This window comes from Aquila chrysaetos, chromosome 11, assembly GCF_900496995.4.
Source record: "Aquila chrysaetos chrysaetos chromosome 11, bAquChr1.4, whole genome shotgun sequence".
Taxonomy (NCBI): domain Eukaryota; kingdom Metazoa; phylum Chordata; class Aves; order Accipitriformes; family Accipitridae; genus Aquila; species Aquila chrysaetos.
In genome coordinates this window covers 28,271,525-28,288,366 of record NC_044014.1, presented here as the reverse complement: position 1 = coordinate 28,288,366, position 16,842 = coordinate 28,271,525, and the positions used below count along the sequence as shown (strand labels likewise).

Below are 16,842 nucleotides of genomic sequence, written 5' to 3'. Positions count from 1 at the left end.
AGCACATACAGGCCACTGAATTACTGTTTGGGTAGCTTGAGATTTCCCTCTCCTCCAACATGAAAATAGCAATTGAGTGAAGCAATGATTTGTCTGTCCTGCTGTTTTATCCGTGACACAGCACGAGGATGTACTCGGTTCTTATCTTCACGAAAATCCAAGCTGATAACTTAAGCACCTTCCGACATTTCAGTGCAGGGCTATTAATTAGCATGGCTAGTCTGGTTACCATCATACACGCTTCACAGACTGGAGAATGTTTATAATTTACAGTATATGAAAAACTTACTTTTTCCCCACTGATGATAGGGCAACCCAACTCCTTTTTCCAACAAACTTCAAACAGCTATGGTGCCTGCTGACTTAAACTTAACTCTGGAACCTAAGACTGCTTTATTTTTGTTTGATTTATTAGATTGGCAACATACTAAAGCAAAAACAAGTCATCAAAAATTCTTTGCTCATCGCTTTTCAGTTACAGACTATTTCATGTAGTGGAAGAACTGACGACTAGACTACATTATAGGAATATTGAAATGCTACAGTACCTCACTTCAGTATGTGCAAGTAAAACAAACGTGGAGAGGACCACTAGCACAAGTCATACTAACTTATAGCTTGAGCAGGTTCTTTCACAAGTCCTTTAGAGATACTTTTAAACAACTGTAAATAGGGAAGAATTTTTCAGTATTGGACTGTTGTGAGGTTTTTTCATTTGTTTGGTTTGTGTTTGGTTTTTTGTTTTTTTGTTTTGTTTTGGTTTTTTTTTTTACTTTTTTTTAATGTTAACCCACTGGATTTCAGGTGGAATAGTCACAATAATGTTGCCACATCCAAAGGAAATTATCCTGCTAAGGTGGAGTAGTCGCCTCTACCAACTTCAGTGTTAGATCACTTAACTAGCAGGAGCAAAGAAGGATATCTGTGACAAGGGATACTATGCACAGAATCCAACAGTTTGGGAACATTACATGGCTTCTCCTATCCAGTTTTAGCTATTGCACTAACAGCAGATGACTTCAAAGGGGGCAAGAAGGTGCATTTTCTTCATGCTCATTTGGCTGGTTTAAATATTTCTTTCTCTCTACGATATTGTGTAGGGGTACCAGTGTAGTTTGGTTTTTATTTGGTGTGGGTTTTTGGTTTTTTTTTTTTGGGGGGGGGGGGGGAGCAGTGGTTTTTCAAAGTATAGTTTTTAAATTAAAAAAAAAAAACCAAACAAACAACCCCAAGAGCACAAAACAAATGTACTAGCCAGATGCAGCCTGTCAACCACTTCAACCAGTGCAGGTCATTCTAGCTTCAGGTAACTGGTGGATCTGTACCCCTTTATCATTGCCTTAAGGGTCCAGCAGCCACAAGCCAAACTTAGGGCAGAAACTGAATTTTCCAGATATGCCTCTACATTTCCCATCCCATGCCTAAAAGCTTTGCTTCTTAGCTCCTGTAAGTCCTAATAACAAGATGCCGTTCCCACATAAACAGGTTGCCATCACTTACTCATATCAGCTGTTCTGGAAGATAGGTAATCCTATCACCTTTGGGCAGAATTAAGCGTTGTCATAATCGAGATGCTTTCATGCTATCTGTGCTTTCTGCTCCCTGTTAAAAAATACCTTTACAGTTAAAGCAGTAGCCATACTAGTAGGAAGTTTGGAAAGTAAGACTTGCCACTTATTTGTTCCAATCTTTCATTGCATATTCATAACAGTACCATTGTCTTTATTTTCAACATTATACCACTGCTAAAAAAGAAGCTGAAGAGATAAATTCTGTTTCAGTGTTTCCTTATCCACGTCTTGGCACATCAGTCCCAAAAGTTGTCTCTGAAAGGCAAGGACCAGCCAAGGGAATCAAGAGCATTTGCCAGATCATTCACTTAACTAGGAATTTCTTAGAGGTGAGTTAGATGCTGGAACTCTTGAGTCACTCACATATGTTACCCAACTGGAAATCAGAGTAATGAAGCTATAGAAGACAATAGCTTCCTCTTTCACACAGGACCACACTGCAACCTTACAGATTACGCGTCCTTTAACTAGAAACACTCAGCAAACAAATAACAAAGGAAGCCTTACTTCCCAACACCACCAACAGATACAGTTTAAAGATCTACTGAGCAGAGAGGTTACCTTTGGAAAGTACACCACCAGATTTTTCAGTTTGGTTCACATTCAACTAAGTCAACAAGATTCATAGGAAGAAAAAACAAACAAACTTACATTATCAGCTCAAACTTTCCACCAAGCCAGTTCTTAAGTTTTACCACCAGATTCCCCATCCTCCCAGTACAGCAAGATAAGGACATCCTGAACTCATTGCAGCTGGCCTGATGAGCCTTGTAATTAGGACTCGCAGTGTGGTCTTTTGGCTTCTTGAGAGCACTAACCCTTTCACTGCCAAATCCTTTCTATCCTGTTATAGCTCAAAATGAGACTCTATTTGAAAGGTATTATTTGTTGTCTACTTTTTAAAGAAATAGACTGGCTTTGCTAATGGCACACTCTGAATGCAAAGCAGTCATTGCTTTTGGTGGAATTCATCAGAGGAGCAGGCTCCCTGCCACCTCCCAGATGTGTACCAATACACTCAAGACCAGAATGAGTCAGAATGCATTTCCTTCTTCCTATTTTCCATCCTACTGTCATCTGTGTGAGACCATCAACATTCTCCCTGTCACTCTGATCATCCCCTGGACATTCTCTTTGAGTATGAAGCTAATTCAAAGTTTTTGTTCAAAACCCTTCTTAAAAATCCCTTTTGCGGCAGTGCAAACAGTTGGTAAGGGCTGAATTGCTGATTTGCTCAATTAAGTGCCCCAGACAAAAAAAAACGCAAACCCACCCTGTTTTATGTATCTCAGCAATATTGATTCACCCCTTGTCTTCTACAAAGACAAAATGGACTAAATCACCATTTGCTTTCATCACATTCATTACATGTTCCTGAGCTTTCGCTACTTGATCCAGGGGCCAGGATGAACTTTCCCACCACCCTTATTATATAACGGCTTTTTGGAAAGGCTTTTTTCCTCATCTCCTTCTGAAGAACTGGAGATTTCCACAGCTAGCAACAGGATGTAGCACCGTTTGTGCTGGTGCTCTTTATAGCATCTTTCAAGTGCCAGATTGATGTGTTTTTCACATTGGCTCAGAGTTAAACTGATTTAAGACCATTTTCCAGGTCAGATTGGCAGGAACTGCTGAAGTGTTTTGCCTTACTCTACACCAGAAGGGATGGGCTGCATCTTGGGATCTTCTAGGAATTTTCCTTAACGAATTCATTATTCTTTGAAGCACCAGTGATGTTGGCAATGTCCATCTCCTTTACTGTCATCTTCTGGGATGTTATATTTGTGTCTTTTCCTTTTTTAACACTGGGCCTCAAGATAATTATAGGGAAGTTTGTTTCACGGTGGCGTGCGTAGACTGGATGTTTTGGCATGTCCAACTTTGGCACGTATCACACAAATGCCCTGCCAGCTGAACCAGGTGGCCACTTTCAGAGCCATGTGTCATGCTTCGGCCACAGAGCCGTTGGTGGCTGCTAAGATTATGATTTAGTGTCAGTACAGCCTATAGTGTGATGGGATCCTGGCCTTTAACAAGGCTTCTGGCTGCCGTGGTTGAAACAAACAAAAGTTTGTAAAGGTTTGCTGACCGAGTGGGCAAAACTGTTGTCATTGCAACCCTTATGTTTCTGTATTGACCTACAGTGTGCCAAGAAGGGTTGATGGAGGAGTGAATTACGTAATATCCAGTCGTGGTGCCAGATTGCTCCCTTATAATGGGAGTAATAGCCCAGCGTAAAGGATGCGTAATCGCCATTGTGAGCCATATGTCCAATTCAAAGCCCACTGAAGGCAGCAGATAGATATGTTTTGTTTTGTTTTGTCACTGGGTTGGCCCTGGGGGCAGAAATAGCAGCCTCCTGATGGGCAGGAGTTATACATTCTACATCACCAGGAGACATTCCAGATTTCTGCAATGGGTAAAGAATTTGGGATTTCACACGTTTTGTGTGTCCATACACCCACCCTTCTATAAAAGTCAGATAATAGGGAATTTGCAAAGTTACTGATGGGTGTAATGCATGTGAAGTGCTTTAAGAATCTCTTGGCAAGAGGGGCTCTTAAAAAGAAAGATTTTGTGTTATTCCAAGTGTATGTAAGAGAAAGTGGCTCCTAGGGAGACAAGAACTTCTTGAAGACCCTTAATTAATACTATTTTGGCATCCGTAGCACTTCCCCTTCCTTTTAACAATTTGTTGCCAAGAATTTCTCATTCCAATAGTGTCCAATAAATCCTAGAAGATAAATTCCAGTGACCGTTGGAGGTATCTTTGGTTGCTTGATGGCTAAAGCAGCTAAAACCTTTTCATTAGCTTTTTAAATAGCTTTTTCTTTCAAAATGTATGGATTTAAGCTCTGAAACAAAGTGGCTGATTCTCCACTCAGCAGCCAGAACATCTTGCACCAGCATAGAACTATGCCGTGCTGCAGGTGAAATGATGGGCATTTCAGTGCCAGGACAGGTGTGAAGTCCCCCATGAGATCAGACTCTACTCTGTGGCCCTTTGCATTGATCCTGCTGCCGTGCACCAGCTTCAGCTTTGTAAGAGGGGTCAGCGGAGCTCAGCACGTTGTGTTTGACTGTAGTGAGGGTGGGTGAAGCGGATTATCTGTATGGCAGTGGTCTGCCACTTAGGCTGAATTTTTATTTACAGTATACACCATCTGCTGTGGGATGGGATTCAGTGGTAGTTGGGACTCATCCAGGTAATTGTGCCTAAAGCTTCAATATGATTCTTTCGGTATGTGACTGTCAGCCAGAAAATGAACTTAACTGTGCAGACATCCTGAATGTTTGAGATCTCCGAGATAAGTGTAATTCCATTTCATATTTATTTCACAAACTCTCTAAATCAATTTCAATGCAAGTCTTCACTATGTATATAACATATATAAACATATGGAAACATATATGACATACATAAAGACTCCATTGAAATACTTGGATTTAATAGCAACTGAAAAACAAGGTCTCCACAGAGGCACAGATTGGACCTCTTCTTCGTCACTTTCCCATAAGCCAGCAGTAATTCTTTGATGCCAGGAGAATTACAAGAGCATAGCATTACTGTGAGGTGTATCAGACCTAACATAGAAACACCCTATGAAATGTCCCCCATCAATTCAGGGTGGAGAGGACTGTCAATAGTTGGTCCTGTTTCTACAGTGATTCATTATTATGTTACTTTTTTTTTTCTTAAGTTGTTATTTACTTTTTAAACTCCTACGATGCAGTTTCTTTTGAGCCTTAACACATTAAAGTGAATGAATCCTTGTTATCTCCATTACAGAGATTAACTATTTAGGTGATTATGAGTTTCCTGCTGTTCTAAACTACTGAATGGCAAATTAGGACCTCCTGATTTTGATTTGCGGATTGAGAGAGTGAAGATTGTGTTGAGGTGAAGTACAGAAACTAGGTATTTACTGTTTATCAGGAAATGTTTAAATCACAGCAAGTTTCCCCTTAGAAAATCCAAGACAGATGTAGATCTGAATGTTTCTTGTTATTGTTTGAACACGTGACTCTATGTTGACTGTCTCATTAACTAGATTGGAAATTAAAAATTACTTTACTTTTTTTTTTTTGTGTGTTCTTTTCCTTTCCCTGACTTCAGTATTGTTTATGTAGGTAGTTCTGGACACAAAACCATTCCCTTTTGTGGGTTGTTCTTTCAGCTTTTTGCCTGCATATTCTAACCATGCCATGAATGTGGTATGATCAAACACAAGAAAGCAATCATTGCTTAGTGGAAAGGTTGGAACTAAGTGAACCATGGCAAGCTCAATAGTTTCCTCAGCAGTGGGGTGGCCAGCTCCATTGCACAGCCTTCATGAAACCTCTTTATTAATGGCCTGTACATTACTCTCCTCAAATATGCAGCCATGTTCTCAATGAAATAAAAAAAAAAATTAAAATAACATTTTTTCTGCTATTTTTATGCTTCCCCTACTCAGATCAGTCTCAGAACAATACTTAATAGAGTACTATGTTTCATGTGACTTTTTTCTTTTCTTTTGCAGGCTCTGAACAGCAGTCTATACAAGAGTGCATCGCCTTATGGCTCTCTTAATAACATTGTGGATGGGTTAAGCTCCCTCACTGAGCATTTCTCTGACCTATCCCTTTCTTCAGAAGCCAGAAAACCCAGCAAGAGGCCACCTCCTAACTACCTGTGCCACCTCTGCTTTAACAAGGGACACTACATCAAAGACTGCCCACAGGTAAGGAATATACAATATTCTGGAAAAATCTTCATGCAAATTCTAACCATTCCTTGACTTAGTAACACCAAATTTGACTGAAATAATTCTTTAGACTGAGTAGCACTGAAGAAATATCTTGAGAAAGTGCCAAGCCAGCCATGTGTTCTTTTAATCTATTCTTTATCACAATGTTGATGGAAAAAATATGCTATTTCATTTGCCTAATAAGCATTACAAAAGATATTAATCTAGGCACATGAAGAAGTAGATTTTGGAAACTTTAAAAATGGCTACTATGTAATTTTCTGTCACAGAGAGTGTGTAAAATACGTTTTCAACCAGCATGCTGTATAGTCAGTTTAGTAATGGCACTTAATAAAAATATAACAAGTTACATATGCTAAAGGAGAAGAAATTGTTACACTGGATGAGAACTTTGAATCAGTGTTGCAGTAACACAAGCTCCAAGTATTTCTGGTGCAAAATGTCTTTCATCTCATAGAAGAGGTTTGCTGTACTTGGCAAGATGTGATGGTCTTGGACTCCTAGAACTTTTTTGTAGTGGCAAAGCTAGCAATATTTATTTCCTTAGAAAAGAGGTATAAACCAGTGTGCACTAAAACCACTCACCAATCTGCAAATTTTTTTTCTGAGGCTCCAAGCCACAGTGTGCAAGGTTTCTCCATCCTCTCAAGTTTCAGCTGGATGCAGTCGTGTTGCTGGCTTAAACTTTCACAACTCTAACAATATTCTGTGTAGAGTCCCAAAGAAATTGAAGTGCTGCCAATACTCTGGAAATACAGATGTGGACATTACCAGCACCCACTTCACTACAACTTTAACCTCCTACCCTCTTAATGTGTGACTTTCAGCAGAATTAATCTGCATAAAATTAACTGCAGTTAATTTGCATTTGAGGATGTCAGACATATTTAAGCCAAAACACAGGTGAAAAAGCATCTGCCAGCTGAGCAAGGTCAGCATGAAATCCAGTCTAATGTCAGATGAGCTTTAATTGAGTGTATTCCTCCTGCTGTTATGTGTAGACTAAACTGTTTTCTTCATGGACTTTCGATGTATATCTTTCTTTAATTCTAATGAAAGCTGTGGAATTAAAGTACATCTGCAGTCTTAGGTGTGGCACTTGAAAATATTTTTACTTCATATTATTTCAATATACATTGAGTGACAGTTTTCTTTAGGAAAAAACCTGAAATTTTCTTTGCTAGGAGATCAAAAATACTCTGGTTTGTATACTTCTGTGTTTAATGTACTCAGTTTAGCATGTTACAGCAAAACGTAGAGATAGGACCGTGTAATACCATACATTATTTAACAAGGGAATTAAAACTACAACTACTAAATATACAGCAGAGTAAAAGAGTGCTGCCCTGGGGTAGGTTGATGTCTGTGCCACACTGTGTAAGAAACCAAATGAATGCAACAGGTGTCTCGATGATCAATACGTGCAATCTGCAGCTCACACAGATGGTCCCAAGTGAATGTGTCAGTACTGGAGCAGTAATGCATTGTTTATTTCATAGGTATTTTTACAGTTTGAGGCACTAGGGATTAATAAACAGTTAATGAAAATTGAAGACGTACCCATATAAATCCAGGAGATGCAAACAAATTAAGAGTCCTTTAGGAAGATTAATTCACTTGAAGTGCACATCCTGTGTAATTTTTTTTTAAGATTTCACTGGTAATGTCTTCAGTTTCTCTGTGAACCAGGAAATGAAAAGACTTCCTACAGCACATACTCTGTGGCTGGCCTATGAGCTAGTGAGTGAAGGAACACAGGATCAGGAGGCGTCTGCTTGTTCACTCATGCAGTCTTCTACAGTTACAGGCAGCCATATCATACAGCCCCTTTTGTAAACTGATCAAGTTTTAGTTGGGAAGTATTTCAGTATTTTGCCCTCGCTACTGCTGATGTGGGAAGCTGCTCTGGAACCTTAGTCCTCTCCTAATTAGAAATCTTCCAATTTCCAGACTAAGTGTAACTCATGGCCACTTTATAGTCATTTGTTCTCCTGCCAGCATTGTCCTCCACTGAAATAGCTCTTCTCCCTCCCTGGTGTTTATCTCGGGATGTATTAATAGACTGCAATCATATCCTCTCTCAGCATTCATTCTGTAGGACTAACCGAGCCAGGTTTTCTCAGTCTCCTCACAAAAAGTAGATGGACTCTCTATTCCCCAATCCTTCTCATGGCTATCCTCTTGTGCTTTTCATTCCCCTTGCACATGTGTGACTACATGTATGTATGGCATCCCTGAACAGATCTCATCAGTGCCTTCTGCTGTGTATGCATGTATCTTTTTCTATAGATGAAAGTTTATGTTTCTTAAGGAACAGATGATACGAAATTAGTTCTGCTTTATTGGAGATTTCTAACACAAGCAAGTGTTTTATGGTCTAGTCAGTATGTAAGTGCTTTCTTGAAAAAGAGCAGACTTAAGTGTTCACAGAAACTTAAGCACTTCCCTTATGTTATCTAAATTTGAGGACAGATCTACGGGGGAATGACCCTGTGTGCTCAAGTTATGTTCAAAACGTTGAAAACATTATGCACGAAAAGGGACCACCAATGGCAGGATCAGGCATTGTCTGAAAGACCCCATTTGTTACCACTGCTTTTGACAATAACTGATTTCTTAATTTGAACATTATATGCATTACTTAATAGCTTAGATTTTGATGCTTAGTTTTGCTAGTGCTGTCAAAAATGAAAGTTGTTTTGCAAATCCTACCAAAAAAAGGGTTGTAGCTATGCATTTTTAAAGTACTTAAATTTGGATAGAGAAAAGAGATAAACTAATCTGATTTGGACAAAATGCATATCAGTAAATCATACGGTATTTTTATTTTCTTTTTATGTGACTGCCTAAATAAGAAACAGATTTTGAAATCGTTTTTTTTAATGGAGTTTTTCCTGCATAACAAAGAAACCGTGTAACAACTTTGAGGCTTTATATCCTCCCTTAATTCTGCTTGTTATAATCACTGTAAAGCCATGTGTTCTTTTTCTGTTGCTGTAAAAGTTGATAGTATACCATACTGATGAAAATATGTGTATCAGTTCAGATTTATATCTTAAGTGATGATAATATTCTAGGAAGTTAAATAATTATAAACAAAAAAGGCTAGCTTTAGTATTTGAGTACCTCAGGTATCTGCAGTTTTTCCAATATCCTGTCCAAAATTATCTGTTTGGGAATTGAAATGGGATTTAGCAAACTTCTATTATTTTAGCACGTAGTTTGTGTGATCTGTAGTGATAGAAAGTGTGTTTTCTGTTTTAGAAACTACCAGAAATGAGAGCAATGTTATGGCTGCAATTCATCATTTCCAATTTGCCTACATTTGCAAAAACGGTTTGTTGCAATTATTATGTCTATAAAAAACACAGCACTTTTAATCTTTAGTGTCGTCTTTATAGCATATCTACATTTTCTCTGAACTAATTTTTGAGTTTCAGTGGCTTAGGTGATAACATCTTACTCATACCTCTCTGACGTTCTTTCACATACAGAACTCCCATTGACTTGAATGAACTGAAAAATGTCTAGAGAATAAAGGTTAAAAGCAGTGCTCTTAATGTAGTGATGCTCTTAAATTGTCATTGACAGTGCCATCAAATATACAAAATATTTCTCTTTAAATAGCAAGGAAGGTGAGGAATGAGAGTACTTCTCCTCTGGTTTACTAGTGGTTAGTTTTGTGATATATAAATATATATGTATATAGACTTATCAAAACTTTGTTTACTTATTTGTATACTCAAAGGTACTGTGCCAACGTACATCTTGCATATGCATCATAACCATAGGTTTTCTTCCCCTTGCCAGGACAAATAATGATGAGTTCTGGGCCAGTAATAGTTAAGATATATGATTCTTTATGACATTTATTTATCTAGCAGATATAGAAACTCATAGAACACCTTTTTCAAAAAGTTACATTGTCTCTTTTCACCCATTATGGCTGTAGTTTATATTTTTAAATCCTACAAAATATAAAAAGTGGGTTCGTTTGTACTATGCATGTCCTATACAAAATGAATCTTGTTCCTTTACAGTATAGGGATGTTACTGACATTACCACCCTTCCATGATGTCGTCACCCTAAACTCAGACCTATCATACAGGTTTAATATGTGGAAAGAACAGGGTAATGGGGTATGGTGTTAGATACAGTATATATGGACATTTGTGAATAAAACACCTAGTTCGGGTTCTAAGAAGTTGCTGAGTGATTGAACCTTTGCCATGGTTCAAAATCTTCTTTGGAAAGGAAACATGTGGACACAGATCCTAGATCTCATTTATTGCATATGTCATTCCTCTTGTTAATTTGGGCAGTAACGGATTAACAGCAAAGGCAGCAACGAAGTTTGTACTTGTAGAGGTCCAAGCTCAGAGCTCCGGCAAAGCATCTCTGTATTCAGAGTTTCCAAACTGACCTACCTTGTGTTTCTGCCAAGCACCAGTTCCATCCACTAGTCTCTCTGTCCTAACTTTATTCAAGTATTGTCAAATCCTTTTGTGAAAATATGTGCAGGCCTAGTCACTTGAAAAATACATGGCTCCAGCCATGTTTTTCTGAATGCTGAACAAGGAGACTGCTCTGATCGCTGTGCCAGTACCAGGCTCTCTGCAAAAATCTTCCTGACAATTCCTGTAAATTTCTACACAGGCAAGGAAGTCTCACATCATGGAGACTTGGTGGGAAAAAAAAAAAAAAAACCCACAAACGGGCAAATATCTCCATTCTGCAGTCAAATCCCTGGTGCACTGCAACTATTTAGTCCAGTCCCTGGGAGATACAGAACTGTTACACAGTGTGTTTTCCAATTTTACACTATACTCATAGAGGAAAATGCATGTGCGTGCTCACAGAAGTACAGACATATTATCACAGACGTAAATGTAATGGTAAACAATATTAGCCTCATTTTGCACTGCATTTTTAAATCTGTGAATGAAATGTATGGCATGATCCATATTAATGAGGCCAACAGTGGGAGTCTTTCCATTGCCAACAGTGATCTTTGAAGCAGATCCTGTAAAACTAAAGTACCTTGAGAACACATATTCAAGGCAGTGGGAGTAGTAGGTAATTACTGTGGCTGCTTGAGTTTGCATAGATTTGCTTTTGTGGTTTCATGCAGGATGTGGAAGAAATCAGTGTCAAGCTGAGTTTAGTCCTTTCTTCTTAGTCCATAGCTTGGTCTGCCAGATCATGCTGCCCTGAAGCTGTCCCTCCCTGTGGTCAGATACAGTGGATCTTTGGCAGCAGAGTTGGCTCAGCAGGCAGCTATTTGGCTGCAAGATTGCAGCAACTTTCATGCCTGAAACATTAATCTGATTTGTCTTGTGCCTTATGGTTGTGCAAGGATCTCAAATGTCTCCAATATTCAAGGAGTCCACAGCTGTGCTTTCTCCAGGTACCAAAGGCTGGCTAACATGGCAGTGAGGAACAAGCTGCCATCTTTACAAAGACAGATTTTACCTTTCTGGTTTTTAGCTTAGAGATCTTAATATTTGAAAAAAGCAAAACAAACAGAGAACAAACATAAACCTCTTGAAGTTTATTTTTCGTTTTAAGTGGAAGATGATGTTTCAGAGAGCTCTGGAATTAAAGGAGATCATACACTTTGAAAAATTTTAGGATTTGCTTTGAAAATAATAATTTTTGACTGTTGCTACATTTTAGAGTAGTCTTTTGGGTATCGGGTGATGGCTTCCAAATAAACACATCTTTTCTCCATTGAACTGAGTGAAATATCAGTATTGCTATTCAGTTATAGGATGAGGGGTCTCTCAGGAATCTGAAACCCTGTATGGCTCAACTTTGCAGGTTCCACCATAGTTTTTGATTGGAGTGTACTTGCTGGCATTTGGTCTGGTGCTGTACAGGTCTCTCTTGTTCATGCTTTAACTGTGTTGGCTTAAAGCGTTATTACTGACCTGACAGTGGAATCCCTGATATGAGTAAAGCAGTATTTGAATCACCAAAATTAGTATTCCTCTTACACAGTTAAAGATGAAAATATGGGAGACATAATAAAAGAAAACAACAGCTAAACTCATCTCTGGTGCAGTAGCACTGATTTTAGTAAGACCAATACTGAGAGAGAAGCTGTATGCCTGTATTACAAAGACGAAAAAGCTGTTAAACTCTGCTATATGTTTTCAAACTGCATGTGGCACTCTAGGAAACAAATCTGTATATATCCAGTCCCTTGGTTCTCTAGCTTTGAAATACATTTTGATACATTAACCCATTTTGTATAGTGCATTCTTCACCTAAATATATCTCTATAAGAAATTGTAATTCTTAGGTGTTCATTCTGTAAATACCTATGCACATACTAAACTTCCACATTATGACATACTGGAACAATTTGAGGATCTCAAAAGTCTTATTTGTACACAACATACTACTTTCATTTATTCATATTTTTCCACTCAGAACCTGCATAAAATTATTTTAGATGATTTGGACTTTGATATCAAATATACTACAGAATTTATTGCAGGTTTTTGATTTTCTTTTTTTTTTCTCACATGCTTGAACTTAGCCCTGCCAAGTTTTCTCAGAGTTTCTGAGATTAGCTGGATATATTTTCTCACATAATTTCTACTTCTATTATGAACACTTGCAGAAATCTTGTAACGAAGGTATGGTGGGCTGTAATTTTGTCTTATCCATTTTACCTCTGGAAATGTAAGCTGTTTAAGAGTCTGAAACATCAGAAAATATCCATTGTGCTCTGTTTTGGAAATTCTGAATAAGCTGTGCATATCATGGATTTAAACTATTTATCAGAGAGGCAGCTCTATATAAGTAGAGGGAATCCAAACAGCCCTGCTTTGAGAGCATGCTCCGAAAGTGCTAGTTTTAAAACTGTGGCTATAATACATGGCATTTATCTCCAGTTGTTTGATAAACTGGTTGCTTGGTAAGAAGATACTGAATCCTAACATACCAGAATAAGAGCAGTTAGATAGTGAAAAAGAAAACAGAAATATCTAGTGAACTGTGTCTGTGCCCCTTTCCTGTCTAGCACACCACTCAATATTACATTCCCAAAAGTCTGGAAGACCAGCCAAAACCAAACTCCTCCTTCAGCACCATCACTAAGTCATTATTACTGTGGTTCAGTCTTTATTACTGATACAAGTTCAAACTTTCTTTTTCCGTGGGAAATGCAATGTAAACAGATGTGATAAAGGCAAATACTCTCAGAGGGCATGCTTGCTTGGTCTTTGCAGTGACCCTGGAGTGGAATCTCATGTCCTGCGTGATGGTTACCAATGGACTGTGTGACAGAATTTGATTTCATTTCATTGAGGTTTTCCAACTTCTTTTTATTTACTTTTGAATCTGATTTGCATATTTACTATTTAGATAATTTCAAGCTGGTTGCTCACTGGCAACAAGGTGGATATCAGGAAAAGAGTACTGTTTAAATGTAAACCCTTATGGATAACCTGGCATTTAAACTGAATAAGGTTTCAGCACGGGTAAAGCCTCATCTGGGTCCAGGTTGAGCACAGTAATTCAGGGAAAACTGGAGAGGAGAAAAATTGATTTAGTGTCTCTGAAATATGACTTCTGTTGAAAGACTGAAGAACCAGTGTTGTTTGCTCCCACAAAAAGACTCCTTAATAATTTGCAAATATGTACAAAACCTTGCATGAAGGGCACAGTTTGTTTTCCAGATCCACAGCTAAAGAGTCCAGAGTACCAGACTTCAACTAGGCTGCTCTTTGTAACTGTGAGACATTGAAATAGGGTGCCTGGGAAGGCTCCTGATCATTGGAAGACTTTCAGAACAGTATAGATAAACATATATCAGGATTTTTGTGGGTGGTCCTGTCCAGGGACAAGTGAGAGAACATCCCAAAGCATCTCCCAGCCTTATGTTTCTACTATTGTATGTCTGCGTACTAATAATACAACTCATTATCTTAAATGTACATAATTTCTATTTAAAAACCATGCACAACAGACCAGATCCAAATCGTGTGCAAGCCACTGAGAGACTTTTATAAACTCCTTTGAAGTAGACTGAACATAGCTATTGCGTTGGTCTAAATCTGAACTCTGTTTACTAACAATTTGGTATTTGCTTAGTTTGCAGTAAAACTCCTGATAAACTGTAATTAAGTGCTTAGCTTGGAAATGAATACTGCAAGCATTCCTCCTGAGAGGGAAAGTAAGGTCTGGTTTCCAGCCCTCCACAAGCTGATTTATAGATAAGGTAGAGAGAACTACCAGGTCAAAACCGCACTAGTTTATCAATTCCTCATTTGCACTGATAAGAAAGGAGTAATGGAAGATTAAGTGAGTCATGTTTTCTCACTTTGTAAAAGTATTTTGGTTTAGTGTGAAATATAGGTTGTGGAATTGCCATCCATGCTTGGAAGCGTTCAAGATTTGACTGGACGAAGCCCTAGGAAACCTGACCTGAACTCAAGAGTTGGTCCTGCTTTGAGGAGGAGGTTGGACTTGGTGACCTCCCAACCTCCCTTCCAAATTTAATGATACTGTGATTCTATGATAATTAACTATATTTTCATGCTCTGCAATAAGAGATCACTGATTGTTTTTCAAGATGTCTGTATCTCACAGCTCTAATGTCTACCACAACCCTTCCTCACTGTGCTTTTAAATAAAACACTCTTGCAAAATACAATACTGCTGAAACAGAAAAGTTGAAGCAAACAGGCATTTATTACAACAATAATTCTCTATTATTAAACAAATAGAGAAAACAGAAGACCCTAAACCTCGGAAGTAACACCTGTCAAAATGTCCATGCACAAACACTTCCTGTAAAATTGTAGCTTCGTTTAATCTATATTTAGAAAGTCAATCAAATAACTTCTTTTCAAAAGGAGTTTTTCTCTACGAAAATGTCTGTTTCAACAAGGTGTTCAGCTGAAAAAGCAAAAGAGGTTGAAGTGGACATCTAAAGTGGAAGAAACCACTTTGCAATGGTTTTAATTTGTTTTGCAAGAGTTTGCTTTGCGATGTTTCATAAGCTTCATTTACACAAATGAACGTTTATATCTTGGTATTTCTGGTTTGAAATTCTGAAAATTTTCACATCTGCCAAATGTATCAATATTTCAACTCTCCTTCCCAGTTTTAAGAGAACCTCGTTTCCCTATTTCTCAAAAATGAAAATGCATTTTCTGATAATCCCCATGCTCAATTAAAGAAGGCCTGCAAGGTCTGAGCAGAGGCTGGGATGGTGTCAGATAAACAGGGCACGCTCTGGCTATTGAAGAGAAAGTGACTGTCAGAGAAGTGAACTGCCTTGTCTCTCCCTCCCTTTTCCTTTTAACTTACTGTACAGAGGAAGAAGCTGGCAAACACATAGCAAAAGCAGCAAAGAATGAGAGCAAATTGCTAAAGGCGGAGCAGCAGTTTCTGCTGGCAACAGCTAGCAGTGGCAGCTCAGCTTCTTGCTTTTCTGATTGTCCCAGGACAGTCTGTAAATTGTGAGGACACAAATGCAACCCAGGGGGCCCCTCTCATTTTCCTGCTGTCAAGATGTACCTCTCAGTCCTGCCTTTCCCTCCTGTTGTGTCACTTCCCTCAAGAAATTAAGATACTAAGTGGAAATTGATTCCTCTTCCATTTCCCTGGAATAGCAGAAGTATTGGTGTTATTCTTCTGTATCTGGCTTATGTCAATAAATGTAAAAGAAGCCTTATATATTTCAACATGGCCCCTTTTATAGCTATAAAAAGGTCTACTATGAGATGTGAACAGAGTTTCTCAGGTAACTGATGCCCATCTATGCCTTGTGGGATTTTATATACCCTTCAGACTGGCTGAGCGAGTTAGATCTGAAGCAGGAGAGAAGGCAGCACTGCATGGATCAGGAACACAAGTCTTTGTGCTATACTGATGCATGGATGTCAGCCTCATGGACATCGAGCTTGGTGTAAGCCTACTGTAAACTTCGTTCCTTAACATTTTGTATTTTACACTAGAAATGACCTGTCGCGTTACTGATAGAAGACTTATTCAAGGAGACATTTCCAAGGTTTGTAGGAGCTTGTTTTTTAAGAGAAAAATTCTTCTGCATTTCCTTCATGGGGCAGAAAGGCTAAAACGTTGGTGTAGTAATTAGAGAAAACAAAGAATAAGAATTTCATTTCAGAGCCTGGTTGTGTCAAATTATTAGCTAAGGCAATAAAACCCATAGACAGGCACTTAAGTTGAAACATTTGGGGATTTTACAAGCAACAGCAGACATTTTTGAAATGACAGAATCTTGATGCCTAGTTCATCCTCAGATTTGTGTCTGTTTGTCCACAAGATACTTGCTACTCTCTGTTTCCAACTCATTCCCTGACTGTGCAGAAACATGCATAGGAGTACAGCAGCACCTCTTTGAGATCTTTTGTATTACTAAGCCCGGTAAACAATTCCTTTTTCATTCTGCAAAGAGCGAGCACATTTCAACTCGACTTAGACATAGTCTCAAGCTGTAATTTTGGACATGCGTTCAGAGTAACACTGAACATTTCTCATG

At 38.5% G+C, this 16,842-nt stretch overlaps 1 protein-coding gene across 1 annotated transcript in view; it reads left to right on the top strand.

The window, feature by feature from the left end:
• Positions 1-16,842, top strand: part of ZCCHC24 (zinc finger CCHC-type containing 24) — a 121,742-nt gene that overhangs the window by 11,755 nt on the left and 93,145 nt on the right. The window contains exon 2 of the mRNA XM_030030119.2: positions 6,095-6,295. Within this exon, the coding sequence (XP_029885979.1) occupies positions 6,095-6,295 (201 nt within the window). The remainder of the gene's footprint in view (positions 1-6,094; positions 6,296-16,842) is intronic.